Raw genomic sequence first — 24,263 nt, 5'->3', positions numbered from 1 at the left:
GTGGTACTTAATGATATTAAGAAGTGAGTGAACAAATGAAGTCTCACCTTGTAGTTTAAGTTATTGATGTAATGTTAATGCTAATACAACATAGTTGAGGAAAAATAAATTCTCAAATTGATTGATTAAAGATGAGGAATAGAGGCACTATTTATAGGTTACAAGAGGAAACAAAATCTAGGAATAACCTCCTAACTTCCCTAACAAAAAAGGAGATTTATTTGCTAAATTTAAACACAAAATCTAAACAACTTTAAAACAACTTCTTACTAAGTCTACATAATCTTAACTTCTAATTAATTCAACACTCCTTCTCAAGTTGGACTATAAAGATTGAACAGTTTCAGCTTGATCAACAACCTTTCAAACACGGGCCTCGAGAGTCCTTTTGTTAGGATATCTGCAGCTTGGTCTGATGATGGAACATACATCAGATTTATAATTTTCTTTTCAATCTTCTCCTTGATAAAATGTCTGTCAACCTCAACATGTTTAGTATTGTTAGAATATATATTAGTATATTTTATATTCTTGTATTAATATTAATTTGTCCTTTACCTTCTCCTTATAGGATTAGGTCAACCTTGTATATTTGTCTATATATATAGACTTTAATAATGAGAATACAGAACATTGGATTCTCTCCAACCTTAGTCTCTACAAGTATGATCATGATGCACTAGATTGTGTGCAATAGCAATTGCATCCTTGTTGTCATAATAGACTTCCATTGAATTATCAAACTTGATCTTGAGTTCTTGGAGAAGGAGTTTCAGCCACATTATCTCACAAATACCATGAGATAATGCCCTGAATTCAGCCTCAGCACTACTTCCAACAACTGAGTGTTTCTTACTCCTCCATGTAACAAGATTACCCCATGCGAAGGTACAATATCCTGTCGCAGATGTCCTATCTTGAACAGAACCTGCCCAATCAGCATCTGTAAACACCTTAATCTTTCTGTCATCATCTTTTCCGAAAAATAATCCAAGTCCTGGAGTTTCTTTAAGATATCTAAGAATATGATGCACGGCGTCCATGTGTTCTTCAGTAGGAGCATGCATGTATTGACTTACAACACTCACTGCAAATGCAATATCTGGCCTAGTGTGGGATAAATAGATTAATCTTCCAACAAGACGCTGATATCTCCCTTTATCAACAGGTACCCTGTCTAGGCTCTCTCCAAACTTATGATTGGGACTTATTGGAGTATCAGATGGTTTACATCCAAGCATTCCGGTTTCCTTCAAGAGGTCTAGTACATATTTTCTTTGACATACAGATATACCAGTTCTGCTCCTTGCAACTTCCATCCCTAGAAAATACCGAAGTGCTCCCAGGTCCTTTATTTCGAACTCATTTCCAAGTGCCTGTTTTAGTCTCTCTATTTCTTCATGACAGTCACCTGTGACGATAATATCATCGACATAAACAATGAGGATGGTGATCTTACCTTGAGAGCGCCTATAGAACATTGTATGGTCAGTTTGAGCTTGGGTATATCCTTGTTTACAAACAGCCTTTGAAAATCGCCCGAACCATGCACGTGGGGATTGTTTTAAATGATAGAGAGATTTCTTCAGCTTACACACCTTCCCATCATACTTATCAATGTCAAATCTAGGAGGAAGGTCCATGTACACCTCTTCTTCCAAATCTCCATTGAGGAATGCATTCTTGACATCCAGTTGTTGTAGTTTCCAATCCAGATTTGCAGCAAGGGACAAGAGGACACGGATTGTGTTTAATTTTGCAACAGGTGCAAATGTCTCCTCATAGTCTACCCCAAAAGTCTGAGAGTATCCTTTGGCCACCAATCTTGCTTTATACCTTTCAATGGACCCATCAGCCTTATATTTGATAGTAAATATCCATCGGCATCCTACCGTTGGTTTATCTTGAGGACGATCAACTACTGTCCACGTATCATTAAGCTTCAAAGCCTTCATTTCATCATCTACCGCATTTTTCCACTGTGGATTGCTCATAGCCTCTTGAATGGATTTTGGTACCTCATTGGCTTCCAGATTGAGAGCCAAGGTCTGAACTGCTGAAGATAAATGACTATAACCAACACATCGAGCAATTGGATGTTGAGTACACGATCTCACACCCTTCCTAAGTGCAATAGGGAGATCAAGATAATTAGTATTGTCTTGAGGCACAAGGATAGATTGTTCAGTACCCAAGGACGAGATGGATTCATGACTTTGCTATTGAGGCTGTGGTGACTCAACTCCTCTTTGAACCGTTTGTCGCCGAGAATAAACAAGAGTCTCAGGTTGCTTGTCACTTCGATTTGGGTTAACTTGATCATCTTCATTATTACAGGAAATAATAGGAACTGACTCTTCTATCTGAGTAATTGGGACGAGATAGGTATTTTTGGCTGAGGTGACTCGGTATTTAGACCATCAATCTCAGTTATTTTTGACTGAGGGGGCTCAATTCTGGTATTTAGATCGTCAATCTCGCAAAAATTTCCATCAAGATTACTTGTAATAGGCTCAGTCTCCCCCTGAGGGGAATTTAGAGAGAAAAAAGATTGAGACTCAAAAAATGTGACATCCATGGTAGTGTAAAAATTTATTGCTGATTGGACAATAGCATTTATAGCCTTTTTGAGTAGGAGAGTAACCAAGGAAGACACACTTTTGGCTTTTGGCTCCAATTTGTGACGTTCATGATCATAAAAATGAGTGATTGCGTTATATCCAAATATTTTGAGGGGGATTGTAAGGACAGATCGGATTTGCGGATAGATAGTGAGTAAGATTTCTAGTGGAGTGTTAAATTTCAGAACACGAGAGGGCATCCGATTAATGAGATAACAAGCAGTAAGGACAGCATCATCCTAAAAACGGTTAGGAACAGAATTGGTGAACATGAGAGCACAGGTAGTTTCTAAAAGATGCCTATTTTTCCTTTCAGCTATACCATTTTGTTGGGTGGTAATGACACAAGAACTTTGGTGAATGATTCCATTTTGAGACAGGAAAGTTCCCAATGTTTGATTAAAATATTCTTCCCCCTTATCTGTGCGAAGAATTTTGATTCTCGTATTAAATTGATTATGAATGAGAGAATGAAACTGTTGAAAGATTGATGCAGTTTCTGATTTTTCTTTAAGTAAATAGACCCAACAAACCCTAGTGTGGTCATCAGTGAAGGTAAGGAACCAACTTTACCGGACATAGTTTTGATGCGAGACGACCCCAATAAATCACTATGAATCATTGTGAATGGACTGGATGGTATATACTCAACAGAAGGATAAGATGTACGAGAGTGTTTTGCAAGTTGACACACTTCGCAAGTAAAAAGGTCATCTTTATGTAAAAGTGAAGGATACAAATGTTTAAGATATTGAAAACTCGGGTGCCCTAAACGGCGATGTAAAAGTAGAATTTGTTGTTCTATAGAATTCGACTCACTCCCAACCTAGAGAACTTGTTTATTTCTTAGATTTGGTCCTCTGAAGTAGTAGAGCCCTTCAAAGCCATCAGCACTGCCAATCGTCGTTCCTGTTATCAAGTCCTGAAACAAACACTTAGAGTCAGTGAACAGGGCCTGACACTTTAAATCATGAGTCAACTTCTGAACAGAAATTATATTGCAACATAATTTAGGCACATGGAGCACTGAGTGCAATGTAATGTTCGGGCTAAGAATAACAGAACCAAGGCCCTGAATAATGGTCGATGACCCATCTGCAAGCTTGACATGTGTCTGAATCGGGTTGGGTGAGTACATGGTAAACATATCATGAAAAGCGGTCATATGATCAGTTGCACCCGAATCTAAGATCCACTGATCGAAATGCTGCTGACTTGTTAAAGCTGCACTAAAAATACCTCGTTGTGCCACGAAACTTGACGAAGGAGTAGACTCAACTGGCTGTGTTAAGAGGCGATAGAACCGTTCAAGTTGTGCCTTCGAAAATGGAGGGAGAGAGGTGGCCCAATCTTGGGAGTTTGACACACTGGGGCCCACTTGATAGCCAGAGGAGCCACTTGATAGCCAGAGGAGCTGGTTCGAGAAGGTGGAGTATTTGTAGGTGGAGGTGGCCGATAATCCGCTAATAAATTCTTCCGTTGAGGACGACCATGGAGTTCCCGACACCGATCTTTTGTATGGTTTGTGCACTTACAATGATCACACCATAGGTTGTTCTGACGAGTAGATCGGGATGAAGGTGGTGGTGGACCTCGTGCCGCCAGAGCTGATGATACCAGGAGAGAGGTAATTTGGAGCGAAGTGTTTTCAGAGATAGAGATGTGAGGTGTCGTGGATGTGCTTTTAGGGAGATAAATTGAGGTCGTATTCGATCCTTCAGAACTCTCATCCTTGCGCACATCAGTCATCATGGCTGTTTTAACCATTCTGGTGTCAATCTAAACCTAGCTCTGATACCATAAAAACTAAGGATAGAGACACCAGAGAGACATACATGAGAAAAGAGAGAAGAAATAAATTCTCAAATTGATTGATGAAAGATGAGGAATAGAGGCACTATTTATAGGTTACAAGAGGAAACAAAATCTAGGAATAACCTCCTAACTTCCCTAACAAAAAAGGAGATTTATTTGCTAAATTTAAACACAAAATCTAAACAACTTTAAAACAACTTCTAACTAAGTCCACAAATCTTTAACTTCTGACTAATTCAACAAGAATATTAGTTGTTGAGTCAAAATTGTTGTATTCCTGTTTCATTACTTTAAAGCAGGTAGTCCTCATGCTGGGTTTTATCAACCATAGTGTTTTATAGAATCACCTTTTTAGCTTAATTCTCACATGTATTTGTTTTCTCACTTGCTGCTACTCCTTTTTCTTTTTTAAATTTTTAGATAAGGAACAAAAACTATTTCATTAAGAGAATGAAATATACAAATGTGACCAGAGCAGTTACTAAAAGATCTCCTATTGATTATGGAGGCAGGGAGTAACTATAAACTCTTTGCAATTTGAAGATTAAAAGAAAGCCAACTTATTTTGGGTAAATGTTGTCAAATCTATCACTTGGGATGTTTGGCTTGAATGGAATTAAAGAATTTTTGGAGAAAATTGTTTTGGATTAGATGGATATTGCCAAACATCATGCTTCTTGGTGTGCTTTATCGAGTTTCTTTTATAATTACCTCTGATAATGAATGATAGTCGGGAAGTTTTCTTGTAATTTCTTTTGATAGGTTGAAGTTTTTTCCCTCAATTTTTAAAATTAAAAACAAAATTTTTGAAAGGCGAGGCTTACTGTTTATCATAAAGAGATTTTTATTTTTTTTGGGAACTTTTTAGATATCAATAGAAAGGCTTGTTCCCTTTTCTGTAAAAAATATGGGCTTGTGCTGATCTTTGATCACTGTTATTGTAATTGCCATGGTGCAGCGATGGAAAAACAGTTGGTGCCTGTCTTGATCGTAATGGACTTCGCCCAGCTCGGTATTGGCGGACATCAGATAATTTTGTTTATGTTGCATCTGAGGTGCGTTCTCCATTCTCCATTTGTTTTAGTTGCATAGTTTTTAGTTGTCAGGTTTAAATAGTTGAAACCATTTCAGTACGAGTAGATGTTTGTTACATTCTTGCTATTTGGCCTTGATGAACCCAATGAATTTGGTTGTTTGATAGTTGCTTCAACATTTTGATGGGAACTCATTTGGAGTTCATTTCATTCTATTCATTCCTTCATTTTTTTAATTTGTTCCGTTGTGCATGTACATCTAAATTGTGGAATCCATTTGTATTTCAGAACAATTTTCATGTTCGATGAGGCATTTTTCCTTGTGAAATAGTGAGAGAAACATGTTCTTATGATTTTTGGAGGCACTTTTGCTATTTCAACTTTGTATTACTGCCATATTCTATATCAGGTTGGAGTCCTACCAATGGATGAATCTAAAGTTACGATGAAAGGCCGTCTTGGTCCAGGAATGATGATTACTGCTGATTTGCAGACCGGACAGGTATGTTTTGAATTTTGTGCATTCAGAGAATTGTTACTGTTGATCTTGTTTTTGAGTTGTGGCAATTATTTGTTCTGTTGTGCAGGATAAAATGCTAGCCTTAGTTATTTAGCAATTAAAATGTTCAGTCTGCTGTTTCTTAAATTATTGGTTAAATTACTTTTTTTTTTTGGACAAGATACGAACTTTTTATTGATAGATGAAAAGCAACAAAATTGTTTCAGGATACAAACTCCCGGGGGAGTGAAAACAGAAAAATAAAAAGAACAGCAAAACTAGAAAGGAGTTATAAGGCCTTCCAATTCATACAAATCAAATTAGGAGTAAAGGAAGAGAAAACATCAGAAAGACCACACCAATGAGAAGCCTTGAATTTGGAAAAATTGAAGCAATCTAGGGCTGAACGACGAGAATGCTCGAATACCCGATGGTTCCTTTTAAGCCATAAATCTGGAAACTACCTCGATGGGCTTAACTTCCACAGCCTTCTTTCTTTGCTCATTCTGATTGTGCCTTTGTTTAAGATTAGATTTCAAATTTCAAAGCTTGGAAAAGAATAGATAACCTGCCCAACCATAAGAATTTTTTCCAACAGCTTGACTGATGCATTCTTTATCCTTTAACCAGGAGATGAAAAATCTAAGAGGGCAAGGTTTCCCATCTCTCTGGTCAAATTACTTCTTACAATTCACAATTGTTCATTTAAAAATAAATTGCCACAGCTATAATTAACTGATGCTTTTGGATTTTTGTTTAGCTGGACTGTGGCGACACTTTTCCATATGGCATTCCCATTATTAATTTTCCTCTCAAATTGTTCATAATGTACATTTGAATTATTAACAGCATTAGTAAGGCTGCATTAAAGACACTTTTGACATGACCGCTTAATATCAATTTGCAGGTTTTTGAGAATACGGAAGTTAAAAAACGTGTAGCCTTGTCATATCCATATGGAAAGTGGATCAAGGAAAATATGCGCTCATTGAAGCCTGAGAACTTTCTTGCATCGACAGTGTTGGATACTGATGGATTGCTGAGAAGCCAGCAGTAAGTTTCTTTTCAATCTTTCTCATTCTTTTAAATTGGACTTATTTCCAAGAGTATATCATCTATAGGCTCAAAAAGATTATTCTCCTCGACGAATATATATCCCTTGAAAGTTGAAGCTCCTCTAGAATTTTCTTTTTTTTTTCCTCTCTATCTATCCTTAATTTGTGAAAATACAGACACCAGGCTACCGTGCACAAAACACATGCAGTTTTTTTATTTATTTAACTTTATTAATTAACGTTAATACTAGTTTAAACATATCATTTTGAGACTTTTGCCTTCACTTATTGAGATACTTGACCATCTCTATTCGTTCTAATGAATCCAAATTGGTGAACCAGGGCATTTGGCTACTCCAGTGAGGATGTCCAAATGATTATAGAGTCTATGGCTGCTCAAGGAAAGGAACCTACGTTTTGCATGGGAGATGATATTCCGTTGGCAATATTGTCTCAGAAGCCACACATGCTCTATGATTATTTTAAGCAACGGTTTGCACAGGTTCACTGGAAGATTCCATTTTCTGATTATAGAAATACTTATGGATGTCCTTCACTTTGTAATGCATGCCATTGTCATTATCACAGTTTCTTATTCAGTTATGTTTCAACATTGGGAACTTACAGATATAAATATGAAATCATTTTTTATGATGGCATTAAAACATTTAATACACATACATATTTGCCTCATGTCATTAAAACAAATTTGTGGTGTTTACTTTCCTCAGTTCCTGTTTACTTGCTTGTTTTTTTTACTTGTAATTATCGGATTTTTCCTCCCTCTTTTTGTTAAATTTAGTTTTATGCAATCCAGTTTTATAATTAACTTATTGGCCTATTCATTTATATAATTTTTTATTTCTTAATGTAGATGACTGAAAATTTGAGATCTCAACTATTTACATGTATTCCATGTGGTTCCTTGACACGTCCTTGTCTTTGAAATCCAAAAAAAGAGGCACACTCTAGATTAATGTATGATACACATCTCGTGTTTGTTTGAGCATGTTTGTCTTCTATGCATGTTTGCAATGACATTTAACTTAATTTAGTGATATGGTGTAGACTCAAATGAGAGTGGTTTTATTTCAAAAGGTAGATAAAATACAAAGGATCTTCCTATTTATAGACAAATAGGCTACAACTTAAAAGGCTTTTAATTAAGCCGACTAGACCTGCTAACTAACAACTGAAACTGAACTAACTAATGTGTAGTTAGTTACATCAATTTTCCTCCTCCTAACATAGGACTCAGCCCATGAGTCAAGTAGCTAATGTAAAGGTATCTGGTGCTGCATATGGATAAATATCAGCAACATTAAAGATGGGACTGATTTTGAAATCTGGGGGAAGTTTAATCTTATAAGCATTCGGACCATATCTTTGTAAGTTTTCGTATGGTCCAAATTTCTTCTTCTGTAACTTGCAAGCAGAACCAATGGGTAATCGTCCTTTGGAAAGATGTATCATCACAAGGTCTCCTTCACGAAATTCAACGTCCCGTCGTTAGGTATCTGCTTTAGATTCATACTTTGTATTAGCTTCTTCAATATGTTTGTAGACATCCAGATGCAACTTTTGGATCCATTGACCAGATGGAAGTCTCCTGAGTTGTTATGATTTGTGCATTTATTCCAGATTTCCTGAAAATCTTGGTCATTAAAGTAGGCCGTTGGAAGGTCAGAAAATACTGTAATTGCTCCCTTTAGTAAGGTCAAGAGTATTCCTTTTCTACTAAGGGCATCTGCAACTTTGTTTAAGGTTCCATTTTTATGCTTTATTACAAAATCAAAGCATTGAAGAAATGACAACCGGCATGCATGCATTCGGCTAACCGATTTCTGTGTATGTAAAAATTTGAGAGAAAAGTGGTTTGTAAAGAGTATAAATTCTTGACTTAGGAGATAGTGTTTCCACTGGTTTAGGGCCCTAACTAGAGCGTATAGCTCTTGTTCATATGTGCTCCAGTTTTGACGGGATGAGCTAAGCTTTTCACTGAAATATTCTATTTGATGTTGGTTTTGGGATAGAACAACCCCAATTCCTATACCGGAAGCATTACAGCTACTTCAAATGGTTGTGTGAAATCAGGAAGGCGTAGGATCGGGCTTTAGATAAGTTTTTGTTTAAGGGTATCAAAGCTGTTTTGTTGGTTTTTATCCCAATGAAAGTTACCTTTTCGGAAACAATCTGTCAAAGGACCTGCTAGAGTAATAAAATCTTTGATAAACTTTAAGGAAGCATTGTACAGCTTTGATGGAGTGAGGTTGAGGCCAATTAGTTATAGCTTTAATTTTTTGAGGGGTCCATTTTAAGTCCAGCAGCACTAATAATAAATCCTAGAAAGGAAATTTCTGTTGTGTAAAACAAGCATTTTTTAAGGTTGATGACTAAGTGATTCTTATGTAGTGTGGCAGATAAAAGTTGCAGGTGTGTGAAGTGATCTTCCCTAGTTTTACTATAAACTAAGATGTCATCAAAAGTGAACAACAATAAATTTATGGAGATAGGGAAGAAGGACCTAGTTCATGAGTCTCATAAATGTGCTAGGGACATTGGATAAGCCAAATGGCATTACTAGCCATTCAAACAACCCTTCATTAGTCTTGAATGCTGTTTTCCGTTCGTCTCCGGGACGAATTCTAATTTGGTGATAGCCGCTACGAAGGTCAACTTTCGAGAAAATTTCAGCCCCGCCTAATTGATACAACAGATCTCCAACGCGTGGTATCGGAAAGCGGTATTTGACGTTGATCTTGTTGATGGCGCGGCTATCCACGCACATTCGCCAAGAGCCGTCTTTTTTGGGAGGTAAGAGGGTTGGTACTGCACAAGGACTCAAGCGGGTTGAATATAACCCTTATCTAGAAGTTCTGCGATTTGATCGTGCAAAATCTTATATTCCTTCGGGCTCATCTTATAATGTGGTAGATTAGGTAGTGTTGCTCTTGGTAATATGTCTATGTGGTGCTGTATGTCTCGGAAAGGTGGTAGTGATTCATGAGGCTGGAGAAGTTCTGGGAATTTATCCAAGAGGGACTGTATCGACAGATGGATATCAGTGACCAGTGTATTTTCCAAGGAATTTGAAGTCTTTAACGATCATGCCTAAAAGAGGAGCAGACCGGTGAAGGAGGAGTTGTTTGCCACTGCAGATGTGGAAAAAATTTCCTTTGTCAGTTGCTTTAACATTACTGGAGTTTGTCAAAGAGAGTAGGACCATTGTTTTTCCCATCCAAGAAAATTCATAAGTATTTTATTGACCTTTTTGTGTAGAGCCTGTGTGTCGTACTGCCATGGTCGGCCTAGGAGTATATGACACACATCCATATCTAACACATCACAAGTTATTTGGTCTTTGTAGCTGTTCCCGATGGATAAGGGAACTGTACAAATCGTATTGACCAAAGCTTCTCCTCCTTTCGGATCCAACTGACTTTGTATGGAGATGGATATGGTGAGACTTTGAGGTTTAAGGCTGTAACTAGTTTGCTAGACACCACGTTTTCAGTGCTCCCGCAATCGATTATAATGTTACAGATCTTACCATTGACTGTACAACGTGTGCGGAACAGGGAGTGTCTCTGAGGTGCCAAATTTGTCTTTGGAGTCAAGAGGATTCGTTCTAGAACACAGGCGACTTATTCACCGTCATCTGGTTCTAGATAGGTGATCCCATCATCGGAATCTTGACAAACATTGAGATCAGTATCCAAGGAATCATTGATAATATTAAGTGTTTTCCGTTGTGGACATTCATTGGATAAATGACCCACTTGTCTGCATCGGAAAGACTTGCCCAATGTAGGTCTAGTATAAGTATTGGTAATCTTCTTAGTATGTACTAACCTGATTGTCACCGGTATTCCTCCTTTGATACTGAAATTTGAACTTGTTTGCTTGTTCTTCCACGATGACAGCTGTTGCAACTGCTTCATTTAGATAGCCGATTGATTGAAGTTGCAGTTTTTCTTTAATGTCTGAACACAACCCACTAATGAATCTTGCTACCTGATACTGTTCATTTTCACCAAGATTGGTTCTTGCTCCCAATCGGTGAAATTCTTCAGTGTACTTAGCAATAAAGTGGGTTCCTGGTCTACAACTTTGATATTGGTTGTATAATATCTATTCATAGTTGATAGGTTAAAAAATGGGCGCGCATTAGCTTTTTCATCTTTTCCCAGGTTCTGATAGGAGCTTTACCAAACCGTTGTCTATTGATTTCTAGTAGCTCCCACCAAGCTGATGCCCCACTCATTAATTTGAGGGCTACCAATTGGACCTTTTTATTGTCTGGTATACTCATGTATCCAAAGAAACTTTCAACATTCTTAATCCATTCTAAAAAACCTTCCATGTGCAGTTTTCCATCGAAGGTGGGTAAATCGTTCTTCATCTTGTAGTCGCTATCTTCCCCATGGTAATTTCGATGTCATATGTTCTGTCGACGACCATACCCCAGCGCTGAAATTCCTCTTCATCACTTGAAGAATTATCCTAGAAATCTTGTCTCCACGGAAAACGCCCAATGCGTCGATGGTGAGGAATATCTCCGTGCCCAAATTGTTGTTGTTGGTGAGCAATACCAGCTTCTTGGAACAATTGCATTGTCACAGGGGTATTCTTGAATAGGTTTATGATGTACGTCTTGATATTGCCATGGAATGGGAAGGGGTTCTTGAATAGGGAGGGGTTCTTGTTGCCATCTTGGAGTTGCTTGCGGACCATTAGAGATGATTTTGATTCCTTGTTCCCGTGTCTCCTTTCCATGAGTCCATCTTGTTTGTTCTTGATGCAAATGAAGGTCATCCAGTTAATCTACAATTATGTTCAATGTCGGATCTCTACCACATTCCTTTGGAGGTTTTCGACAACCCCCTCAACCATCATCAAGCGGGTGGTCGTGGATCGGGGAGAGAGGACGGTGGTAATCTCCGTTTCTTTTTTAGTAAGCGAAGCGTCGCCCGTGGGAGGAACAACTTTCTTTCCTACCATTCTCAAAAACCCAAGGTTCTTCGGCACTGTGATACCAACTTGGTGTAAACTCAAATGAGAGAAAGTAGTTTTATTTCAAAAGCTAGAGAAAATACAAAGGATCTTCCTATTTATAGACAAATAGGTTACAACTTAAAGGCTTTTAATTAAGCCGACTAGACCTGCTAACTAACAACTGAAACAGAACTAACTAATGTGTAGTTAGTTACATCATGATACTTGTCCTAGAACATTGTTGTTGAGAGGACAACTGAAAATGTTCTCTCTAGTAATTTTCTATGTCATTGACATAAATTTGGAGTTCTGTAACCTGGCATTATCATCCCCTTCTCCTCCCAACTTATACTATATGCAAACGTTCTGATTTCTAATTTCTGTAGGTTGTTTGACTTCATCTTAGTTACAGCTATGCAATAGTTTATAATGACATTTATTTACTTGCCCGTTTCTCTTAATTTGTTTGTGTGCTTATGGTTTTTACTAATTATTAGTACTTCTCTATGCAATAAATTGACCATGTAATGTGCCTTTTAGGTGACAAATCCAGCAATTGACCCTCTTAGAGAAGGACTAGTTATGTCTCTTGAAGTCAATATTGGAAAGCGACGAAATATATTAGATATAGGACCTGAGAATGCTTCACAGGTTGTTAAGCATTTTCCCTTAATTCTCTTTAGTAATTGTATATTGTGTAGATCTTAGGGATTTTTTTTCATTTTTTTGATCAAAATCTTAGGGAATTTGTTTTTCACAGTTCAATTCTTTTTTAGCGTTTTCTAATAGTATAGTGAATATTGACCAGGTAACTTTGTCTAGTCCGGTTTTGAATGAAGGCGAGCTTGACTCATTGCTAAAGGATCCATACTTGAAAGCCCAAGTATTGCCAACATTTTTCGACATACGTAAGGGTATTGATGGTTCTCTGGAAAAGATTCTAAATAGACTTTGTGAGGCTGCTGATGAAGCTGTTCGTAATGGTTCTCAACTACTTGTTCTATCTGATCGTTCTGAAGAGCTTGTAAGCACCATTCTGGTTTTTATTTGTATCTGGGACACTTCTTGTCTATATAGTTTCAAAACCTATTAAATTAAGATTAAATTAGTGCAGTTGAACTATTGAAGTAAACTAATGTTTTCAATTTTTCCGTGATTGTGGTTTCTCTCTCTGTATTTGTAGTTGATATATATGTCGCACAGAACAAAAACTTATCCACGTGGCTAATTGTGCTTACTTCTTTTCTACACGTTTGATATATCTGTTTTTCATGTTCATTTGGTATTACAATTTCTTTCTGAACTAGGTTTCTTTTTCCCCTATTTTTTAAAAGTGTTTAAGGCTTATTTATTCAATTATTCTACACTGTACTCCATCTTATAGGAAGCAACTCGCCCAGCAATTCCAATTCTTCTTGCTGTTGGTGCTGTTCATCAGCATCTTATTCAAAATGGCTTGCGAATGTCAGCTACAATAATAGCAGATACTGCTCAGTGCTTCAGTACTCATCAGTTTGCCTGTTTAATTGGATATGGTGCGAGGTATTTTTCTATTCACTGGAATTTTGTAGATCAATTAATTTATTTCTCTTTTTATGGTGATGAAATCTATTGGATTTGGGATTGAAAGAGGTGTTGGACTCAGTCTAAATGGTTTTAAATGATCATGTGCATCAGTCAAATTAGGACTTGCTTTTGGTTTAATCGCTAGATCATTGATGAATATTAAAGTATAATAAGGAGTGGGATTATGCTTAAGTTTTAATAAGTCGATGGTCAAGTGAGTTGCACATTCCTTGACCATATATCAAGTTGTAATTGTAAAAGATCTGGTAGTTCATTTACTTCTTTGATGCTTGTAGAAATTCAAATTTAAATCTTTATGACGAAGCGGCCTTATTATCTGTATTGACTTTGTAAATTAGTAATTTTGAACAAAATTAACTCTAAATAAGCGATGGCATAAAATGGTTCATAAGTAAATAAGCACCATATTACAGCTTAAAATCATCTTTTCAGTGCCATATGCCCATACTTGGCTCTGGAAACCTGTCGGCAATGGCGTCTCAGTAACAAGACGGTAAATCTGATGCGGAACGGAAAGATGCCTACTGTAACAATTGAACAGGCTCAAAAGAATTTTTGCAAGGTTTGGGTCCTTGTATTACAAGATATATTTAAATGGGTTGACGCTTTGGTTTATAATCCAATCCCTGGCTTAGTTTTGTTTTGATGAATAAAAATATTATCTTTGGAACTGAACGGTGTCGTTGCTGTGCTTTTGGATGCATATACAACTCAATTGCTGTATCATTCAGGCAGTGAAGTCTGGTCTTCTCAAAATTCTTTCCAAGATGGGTATTTCTTTACTATCAAGGTATACTAGTAATCTTTTCTCTTCTGGATATAAAAAGGAAACCCTGATTCTTAGGTTATTGATTTAATGTAATTGATTTTATTAAATTCATCTTTTGGATTACTCGGTCCTTTTCCCGAACAAGAAGCAAACTTTTCCCATCTGTTTCTATGCAGTTGTTTCCTTCTTTCATCCTGTAAGGCTGTAACTCTATTAAGTTCTTGACAACTTTTCTTGGTATTATGTGCTTAGCTATTGCGGGGCACAAATATTTGAGATCTATGGACTAGGGAATGAGGTTGTAGATTTTGCATTTCGTGGGAGCATATCAAAGATTGGTGGCTTGACATTTGATGAGGTAAGAAGTGTAGCGTTGTCTTTAAGTGAAAATGATGTTTTCTTATGTATAAGGAAAGATTTCATCAGGGTAAAGTAGCCATTGAAATGCTGACCAGAACATAAACTTTCTACTCATATTTATATGCAGTCCTTATGTGTGTCTATGTGTGCATGGTCTTGCATAACTTCATGATTTTTGTGCTAACGTTATGTGCATTGCTCTGATTCTACATCTTTCTTTACTATTTCTTTGCATCAGAAACATAATATATGTGAACATAAATTTTCTTGTCATATTTAATTTTTCTTAACAATATTAGAATTTTAGATAGACGTCTATTAATGTTCAGTTGAGAGAACAACTTCTCCAATACTGTTTGACAAGTTGCGCTTGACTAGCATGAATTTTCCGTTGGAACACTTATAGCTTGACCTAGTGTTTGACATTATTAAACTCTTAATTTAGAGCTTAAAGTTTTTAGTCATTTTATGTCTCTCTTTTTCTACTCAAATCTTTTTCAATTACCTGCTGCAGTTGGCCAGAGAGACTTTGTCTTTCTGGGTGAAGGCATTTTCCGAGGATACAGCTAAGAGACTAGAAAATTTTGGATTTATACAATTCAGACCAGGAGGTATATGCTAAATGTCAAACTTGTCAAAACTTCATTCAAGGGTTTGTATCTTGAGTGCAGATTAATTGTGTGATAAACGTTTTGTACTTTCTTCTTTTGATAATGATATCTTGTTGAGATTACGAGAATAATTGTTGAAAGCAGGGAATACAGTACTTTTTTTAATTACCATTAAAAGTTAATTTCAAGTTCAACACTTATTCCCTTTTCTTTTGTCATGGATATGCGCACATGATTATTGCTCTTTTTGGTTACTTTGGAGTGGAAAAAAAAAGGTTCTTAAGAATCCTCTTGTTGTGTCATAAAAGGGGAGTATCATGGAAACAACCCTGAAATGTCAAAGTTGCTCCATAAAGCTGTGCGCCAGAAAAATGAAAGTGCTTATTCAGTATATCAGCAGCATTTGGCTAATCGGCCCGTGAATGTAAGTGCTGAAGATATATTTTAGCCTTCCCCTTCAACATTTTAACTGAAACTGCTGAATGAAATTAACTGGCATCCAAATTCCCTTCTCATTTAATTATACAGGTTCTTCGCGATCTTCTAGAGTTCAAAAGTGATCGTACTCCAATTCCTGTGGGAAAAGTTGAACCAGCAGCATCTATTGTTCAACGTTTTTGCACTGGTGGAATGTCACTTGGAGCTATTTCAAGGGAAACTCATGAAGCAATTGCTATTGCAATGAACAGGCTCGGTGGTAAATCCAATTCAGGAGAGGGTGGTGAGGTAGTTTATTAAATTACACTAGTGTTCCCTAAAAATTACGCGTGTTATTATCTGCTGTTTTAGCAGCATCATAATTATAGGAAAAGTACTTCCAGACATAATGACTTGCCAAACATTACTATTATCAGGATCCTATTCGTTGGAGACCTCTAGCAGATGTTGTTGATGGGTATTCCCCTACACTGCCGCATCTCAAAGGCCTTCAGAATGGTGATACTGCTACGAGTGCCATTAAGCAGGTAAGACATTTTTACACTTTTCATTTATCATACTGTAATTTGTATCAGAATACCAGTAATATTCTTCTCATCATATTAGTGCGATTTCTCTGTTCATTCAATTATTGCACCATGTCCTGATCTTGAAGCTCTCTAGTAAATAACATGAATGTAGATCTTGAAGCTCTCTAGTAAATAACATGAATGTAAACTTTTATATGTAGAAGTACATAGCCAATTTATGGTTTAAAATTGATGGACTGTCGATAAGGAAAATAGCTGCACTTTCTTTCTAAAATGTCGCTTATTTTATCTTCTTCAGGTTGCTTCTGGACGTTTTGGTGTCACTCCAACATTCTTGGTCAATGCTGATCAATTAGAAATTAAAATTGCACAAGGTGCAAAACCCGGAGAAGGTGGCCAATTACCTGGAAAGAAAGTTAGTGCATACATTGCAAGGTTGAGAAATTCAAAACCCGGTGTACCACTTATATCTCCACCGCCACATCATGACATTTATTCTATAGAGGATCTTGCACAATTGATCTTTGACCTTCATCAGGTTGTTCTTTGTGGCTTGTTGAGTGTACTCATTTTATTAGTGGTGATATGCTTCTGGAATTCTGATGAAACCACCATCCATTTCATCATCAAATAAATAGGTGAACCCAAAGGCTAAGGTATCAGTAAAGCTTGTAGCTGAGGCTGGAATTGGAACGGTGGCTTCTGGGGTTGCTAAGGGTAATGCTGATATTATACAGGTATCTATATTTTAAACTTCCATCCTTGTTTGGAGCAGTCTGTAATTTATATGCTACAGTTTAATTGATTTTCTATACAAGTTGTCTGGTCTCAATGTCTCTACATTTGGTAATGTTATAGTTTCAATTAATCTTTGCTTCTGGAGATTAAAAATTAGTATAAAATCCTCATGTTATATATTCAGAACTTTGATGAATGTGCATGCTAGACTTGAATCATTAATAATGTTGAGGAGTAAATTGAAACTGGTAAAGATTTTGCCATGTTTTGTCTACTACATCATGCAATCTTTATCTTTTGCCTCAGAAGCTCAACCGAACTTGCGCCTAAATTCTCTTATGAGTGTTGAATCTTTAAATAATGGGTTATGCCATGCAATACCATGAAACATATTGTCAAGATTAACATGTTTTTCCAAATGAGCATATAGTTGTTTATCTTTTTTTTTTTTTTTTTTAACAAGAAACAACTTTTCATTGACATGAAGGGGTGAAAAAGAAGAAAGAGAAGAGAAAATAACGAAGAAATAGCGCAATAAGAGCAATACAAGCTCGAAAAAGATAAAAACATTTTGAAACAGAACTCCGAAAAACTGCTTGCTACAAAACTTGGAAAACCAAATTAATTCCAGGGCTAACATCCGCACGAGGGAAAGAACCTTCCTTAGCACCAAGAGCGAAGACCAAACTCCAAAAAGAACCTAGTAGAATCTAGGGACACAAGAACTAGACCGCAGCCGGAATTCAAATAATGAGTAATTATCAAATACTAAGCCTCAATGCTGTCTTCGAAAAACCTCCAAATATAAACCATCATATGCCAATTCGCACACTGGAGAAAAAATTTGAAAGCCTCACCAACCAACCAACCTAACTAAAACTGAAAAGCTTTGAAAACTGTTGAAAGCGTAAGAGAGAGCATTCCAACTTTCCGAACAACCTAAAACTCAGAGGATAGACTCAAATTGGTCAAGAGTAATCCTCATTTCTTCAAAAAAAGGAAGGAATGGTTGTTTGCTGTGGGAAACTAACTTCACATCTTCTTTTTGCTCATTGAATAAAACCGAAGATCTTCCTCAAAGGAATGCTCAGAAACATCCTCAATAGGGATGTCTGACTTTGAGGAAGAATCCAAGCTACTAATACTGATTGCACCATCATCATCTTCAAAATCATTATCCGAGCATTCTAAGGAGGATGATCTAGGAGGCAAACCCTCGTTAGTGGAGTGAATAGAACCCATGCACAAAACATTTACCTTGTCCATACTAGCTTTACTAACTCCTTCCCTTTCCTTATTGAAAGCCTTATTCGAGTTGACTTGAACCCCTTCAACTAACAAAGACTTTGCGAGTTCCTTTCCAAAAATAGTGGTAGACTTTCTACAAGAGTAGTAAAGAGGAAGGGGCTGAATTAATCTTTCGGTATTCTTCATATATCATCTTCCAACTTCTTTTAATTTCAAGTTGCTTGCATTAAATAAATAATATGCCAAATAGGAAAAGATGAATGTGGATGATATTCAGGTCAAAATTATCCTATTAGTTCTGAACATTAATATTTTGGTCCAGACATCTGGTTCATTCACATATCTGATATGCTTTACAGATATCGGGACATGATGGTGGAACAGGGGCTAGTCCTATTAGTTCCATTAAGCATGCTGGTGGCCCTTGGGAACTTGGACTGACAGAAACACATCAGGTTCCCACTTGGGCACATTATCTTATTCATAATAATTACTTTGTTCTTTTTGAAGATATGGTTTCTGATCATTGAATGATAACATACAGACCCTTATTGATAATGGACTTAGAGAAAGGGTCATTCTTAGAGTTGATGGTGGATTTAAAAGTGGAGTTGATGTCTTAATGGCCGCAGCAATGGGTGCAGATGAGTATGGTTTTGGTTCAGTCGCCATGATTGCTACTGGTTGTGTAATGGCTCGCATATGCCACACTAATAACTGCCCAGTTGGGGTTGCCAGCCAGGTAATGAATTAGTGAGTTACATAACTTGGAGGTTAGTTTGAAGTTGTTTCGATTACAATTTTCTATTTTTGTTTTTAGAACTTGTTCTTGAAAATTATGAAGCTGACTTGTAAAAGTTAATGTTATTGTGGACATTGAAATCATTATTCACACATTAGTGATTCAACCTCTTGTTCATATTTGTATGGAATTTGATATGTGACAACTATTTTTTATTTTATTTTATCTTTTCAGAGAGAGGAGCTACGTGCACGTTTTCCTGGTGTACCTGGTGATCTCGTCAACTATTTTCTTTATGTTGCTGAGGAGGTTATTTATCTGCCTGCCACTTTAGTCTTTGATATTTTTATACGTTCACTTGGCAACCTTTATAGTTATTAATCTTGGAAGTTTCATTCTTTTTGTTGAATTTTTCCTCAGTTTTAGATTCTATGATGTGTGAATCAAATTTTACAGGTGAGAGGGACATTGGCCCAGCTGGGATATGAGAAGTTGGATGATATAATTGGAAGAACGGAATTATTAAGACCTCGGGATATTTCTTTGATGAAGACACAACATCTTGATCTCGGTTATATTCTTTATGTATGTATTTAGATGGAACCATTTTAAATTTCCTTTTTTACATACTGAGTGTTATTATATGATTATATCACCATGCATTTTTCTTATTTATTGATGTTCTTATATCACCATTTAAAATTTTTATTTCCAGAGTGTTGGATTACCAAACTGGAGCAGTACTGAAATCCGCAATCAAGATGTTCATACAAATGGTCCTGTTCTGGACGATATCCTACTTTCAGACCATCAGGTATGAATGAAGATGATAGTAGATCCTATTTCAACGAGAATGATACAATATTTTTCCTTTATTTATTTTTTTCATTTCCCCTTGTCGTCTTTGTAGGAGTGAGATTAACTATTTTAAATCAGTAACCTCTTTTGCTTCTAAAGTATATGTGATAGGAGAAGACATTAGCTTGATTTATCTGACTGTGTCCTGATTTCTTTCTAATTTATGTATCTAGATATTGGATGCAATTGAGAGTGAGAAAGTAGTACAAAAGACAGTAAAGATATATAATGTTGATCGTGCTGTTTGCGGGCGTGTAGCAGGGGCGATTGCGAAGAAATATGGCGACACTGGTTTTGCTGGCCAACTGAACATTACGTATGATTCAAAGTTTAAAGAACTAAGATAAACTGATGGGATGTTGACGAATACTGTATAAGTTATCTTTCATTTATTCAGGTTCACTGGTAGCGCTGGACAATCATTTGCATGCTTTCTTACACCTGGAATGAACATTCGGCTTATAGGAGAGGCAAATGATTATGTGGGAAAGGTACTTCAAAATTCAAATCTTCTTTTACTGTAGAGCTGATGTGCGAAGCAGATATGAAGCACCTTGATTCCCACCCATGTCTGTCTTGTAACATTTTGAACTTTTGAATGAATGGCAAAATATTACCCACATGTTCGTGCCAGACACATGTCAGCACTTGTTAGCTCAATAGATGTGTGTCCTACACTAGTAGTACCAAAGAAATATGGATTCGACACTTGTTAAGTATGTATTGAATACTCGTTAAAGCATAAGAAATAGATATAAGTTGTAATTAGGACAAAATAATAAATTTGGAGAAAAAAATACATCAACCTCGTTTTTTAAGCATAAAAATGAATTAAGTATGTTGACTTTGAATTTCCTTTTGATATAAAAATGATATATACTAAAAAGAATCGTATGTTTTAACAAACGTATCCTTACCATGTTCGTGCCTTAGATTTTTAGAAAATGACGCATTATCGTGTTCATGTCGTGTCGTATCTATGTCTCGTATCCGTATTCGTGCTTCTTAGCTACTATTTATTCTACAATTTGAGCAGTCAAAAGCCTCGACCTTTTAGATTGTGCATAGGTCATATCATAGTACAAGTGACATTCAAAGTTCTGAAAGTGCATGTGAATAAATCTGGCTAGTTTTCATCTTTAAAATTGTCCAAGTTGGATTCACAGTTGGGACATTACAAGTGATATTATTTTTTAATAGTCTGTAAGATTAATTCATTGTCCATCTGTGTTGTGGTTTTATGAGTAAATATTTTATAAGTTCTAACTAATTATTTATATCTGTAAGGGTATGGCGGGAGGTGAATTAGTTGTAACTCCAACTGAGAATATCGGGTTTTGTCCCGAGGACGCAGCCATAGTGGGGAACACATGTCTGTATGGAGCAACTGGTGGTCAAGTTTTTGTCAGAGGAAAAGCTGGGGAGAGGTTCGCTGTCAGAAATTCACTTGCTCAGGCAGTGGTTGAAGGAACTGGTGACCATTGTTGTGAGTACATGACTGGTGGCTGTGTTGTTGTACTTGGCAAGTATGTAATTTCTCTTTATCCCAGTTATCTGCCAGTATTTTGGTTGACAATGGAGATGACTATATTGACCATCTTCTTGCGTCCAACTTATTCAGAGTGGGAAGAAATGTAGCTGCTGGAATGACTGGAGGCTTGGCTTACATTCTTGACGAGGATAATACTCTTATTCCAAAGGTTTTTGCTCCTCATTCTTGCCAATCTTCACCTCTAATTGCCAACCTCATGTTTCTTCCTTTACTTTTTATAAGAAGTTATATGCGTATATTATGTCCAATTGTCTCTGGATTGTTGCTATATTGATTTTCTGTGATGATAATCATAATTTTTGCCAATTGCCATGACTATTCATTTTGTGTATGTACATTCCTGTTGAAAATATTATTTTATTTTTTTGCAATGAAGTTCTTTTAAGCATTAGTATTTGTGTTGCTGAATGCCCAGGGAAGCCCAGGGGTTCGCAGAAAGAGATTAGGTTTCTAACTTGGACTTTGTAGATTAGGTTAGCAATGATAATTTGATTAAACTCCGGGAAACAGAGTGGAAGGTAGTGTACATAAAGAAACAGTGACTGCTAGCCAGCTCTATATGAGTTCCGAGAACTATTTTTGGACAAATATGTGGTGCTTCTTAGAATTTATGAGAAAGTCCACTGTAACCGAAAACTTCGGAAGAGAAAAATTATTTAATCCTTCATATCATTTATTATGCAAAATGATATGAATTTAGTGATTGATCCATAATAAACATATCATCATAATCATTCTGATTATATGAGATAAAATAAAAAATATTAGTGAATGAACTTTCATTTTGCCATCTCAACTTGCAGAAGTAATCTCTGTTATGAATTTCCAGCACATTAGCTGACTTCGGATCGGTTATTTACTTATTTTCCAATTTTGTTTTGTTCTTGTCCTTGAGCTGTGACTCAGAAGTACTTTGCTAGCGTATCTAGTTTAATTTTTTTGATGTTCTTTAAGCTCCCTATTCTCACATCAGAATCATTACTGTGAAAAATGAGCAGGTTAACAAAGAAATTGTTAAGATCCAGAGAGTAACTGCTCCTGTGGGGCAAATGCAGCTGAAGAGCCTTATTGAAGCCCATGTTGTAAGCTACCTATAATATTAACTGCATCATCTTATACTTGTGCCCTCAAATTAATGATCACATTTTTTGCAAGAATGCTTTCTAAAATCAGCAGTCAAGTTTTTGAGAGACTTTATTCTAAATTTCTTTTCAGTTCACAACTTCAAACATTTGAAGATGGAACTCTTGGTTTCCATTTGAACCACTATCTATATATCCCTAAACTAAGATTATATACTTCTTCTGACAAATAGGAAAAAACTGGTAGCACCAAAGGCTCTGCCATCCTGAACGAGTGGGAGACTTATTTACCACTCTTCTGGCAACTAGTTCCGCCTAGCGAGGAAGATACCCCCGAGGCTAGCATCGAGTATGAGAGAACTGCTACTGGGGAAGTGACTTTTCAGTCGGCTTGAAGGATCAAAGCAAGAGTAGCGGTGATAATACGTTAAAATCGCAAAATCTGCAACTCCTACGACTAGAGAGGAGTGGGAGTTCGTGATCTGAAAAATGCTTGCATAACTCAGCGGTGAATGCTACGGCTTGGTGGTGAAGGAAGCCTTGATCTACCAATGGAAGCAGTTAGCCTTCTCTTGTATCGATCCCCCTGTAAATATATCGATTGTGGCAGAACAAAAAATATGTACATTTCAGGTAGTTTAAATTTCCCAATTCTAGTCAAAGTTAACCAGCTGTTCTCTCTGTGATTAGAAATAAATTTAGGCTTGGCTTGTTATTGCTGGCCATTGGCTTTCTACTAGCTAATCTGCTACTTTGCATTTCAGGTTTCAAAATTCTCTGATTATTTTGTATCTCCTGGAAACATGAATCAACAATATGCATTCTTATAGACTACTGAATGGTTTTATTTTGAAATGAAATTACTTGTTTGAAGTAGGTTGTCTTAATTTTGGAAGTATGGTGGAAGCTTTTCACTTAAAAATGGATATATTTACTTAACAAAGCTCAAGTGAGTTGAAACCAATTAAAAATTTACAGTTCTTATTTATGACATTTATATTATTAGTCTTTTATTTAAATGCAAAAGATTAATGTTTCAAATTTGATTTTGTAAAGATTAAATTATTGTGAGACTTAAATCAATTATTCTCACAATCCCCAAATTTACTCTTTAATATATTTAAGAATGAAATTTATTACAAAATATTTTTCCATTTCATTACAATTTTTGGCTCAATTTAACCACTATAGTCATTATAACATACACCTATATGAACGTATATATATTTATATGGAGATATAAACTATATCCGGCTACCTTTTCATTTATATGGAAATATAAACTATATCCGGCTATAAACTTAAGCAGCACACACTTAACAATGATGATATAAACTATAGTCATTATAACATACACTTATATGGAGATATAACTTATATCTAGTTATAAAGTATATATAACTATATCACTCTACAACTAACAAACAAAGAAAATAACATAAATAATCAAATATATGCGCCAAAACCGAACATAGCTCAAGTGGTTAGCTTGGTTCATTTTGGTTCATGTACTTTCAAAATGTTCGTTTTAGTCCATATACTTTCAACTTTGGTTTTATTCGTTTTAGTTTCTACTTTCAAATTGATTATGTTTGTTTTAATTCATTTACTTTCGACTTGGATTTATTTTAGTCCTATACTTTTAAAATGTTCATTTTGGTCGCTGTATTTTGAAAAAGTAACAATTTTGGTCCATTCATTTTAGTTTTAATCTTATTTTTTCTAATAC

At 36.1% G+C, this 24,263-nt stretch overlaps 1 protein-coding gene across 2 annotated transcripts in view; it reads left to right on the top strand.

Moving 5' to 3' along the window:
* LOC111016634 (ferredoxin-dependent glutamate synthase, chloroplastic) overlaps positions 1-23,407 on the top strand; it is a 46,762-nt gene extending 23,355 nt beyond the window's left edge. For both annotated transcript variants that reach the window (XM_022292089.2, XM_088123759.1), the window contains exons 7-33: positions 5,395-5,491; positions 5,880-5,972; positions 6,877-7,022; positions 7,367-7,526; positions 12,560-12,670; positions 12,828-13,043; positions 13,404-13,561; positions 14,039-14,168; positions 14,338-14,396; positions 14,628-14,733; positions 15,250-15,346; positions 15,655-15,770; positions 15,875-16,072; positions 16,201-16,311; positions 16,613-16,852; positions 16,953-17,051; positions 18,660-18,755; positions 18,845-19,042; positions 19,277-19,351; positions 19,499-19,627; positions 19,758-19,856; positions 20,074-20,216; positions 20,298-20,391; positions 21,188-21,426; positions 21,522-21,600; positions 22,451-22,534; positions 22,768-23,407. In XM_022292089.2, coding sequence (XP_022147781.1) covers positions 5,395-5,491; positions 5,880-5,972; positions 6,877-7,022; positions 7,367-7,526; positions 12,560-12,670; positions 12,828-13,043; positions 13,404-13,561; positions 14,039-14,168; positions 14,338-14,396; positions 14,628-14,733; positions 15,250-15,346; positions 15,655-15,770; positions 15,875-16,072; positions 16,201-16,311; positions 16,613-16,852; positions 16,953-17,051; positions 18,660-18,755; positions 18,845-19,042; positions 19,277-19,351; positions 19,499-19,627; positions 19,758-19,856; positions 20,074-20,216; positions 20,298-20,391; positions 21,188-21,426; positions 21,522-21,600; positions 22,451-22,534; positions 22,768-22,929 — 3,535 coding nt within the window. In that variant the 3' untranslated portion in view covers positions 22,930-23,407. The remainder of the gene's footprint in view (positions 1-5,394; positions 5,492-5,879; positions 5,973-6,876; positions 7,023-7,366; positions 7,527-12,559; positions 12,671-12,827; positions 13,044-13,403; positions 13,562-14,038; positions 14,169-14,337; positions 14,397-14,627; positions 14,734-15,249; positions 15,347-15,654; positions 15,771-15,874; positions 16,073-16,200; positions 16,312-16,612; positions 16,853-16,952; positions 17,052-18,659; positions 18,756-18,844; positions 19,043-19,276; positions 19,352-19,498; positions 19,628-19,757; positions 19,857-20,073; positions 20,217-20,297; positions 20,392-21,187; positions 21,427-21,521; positions 21,601-22,450; positions 22,535-22,767) is intronic.
* The last annotated feature ends 856 nt before the right edge of the window (positions 23,408-24,263 follow it).

Source organism: Momordica charantia, assembly GCF_013281855.1.
Source record: "Momordica charantia cultivar OHB3-1 chromosome 5 unlocalized genomic scaffold, Mcharantia_2.0 BLBB01000005.1, whole genome shotgun sequence".
NCBI lineage: Eukaryota > Viridiplantae > Streptophyta > Magnoliopsida > Cucurbitales > Cucurbitaceae > Momordica > Momordica charantia.
Note: the sequence above shows the minus strand (reverse complement) of the source record. Positions and strands in the feature narration are given on the sequence as shown.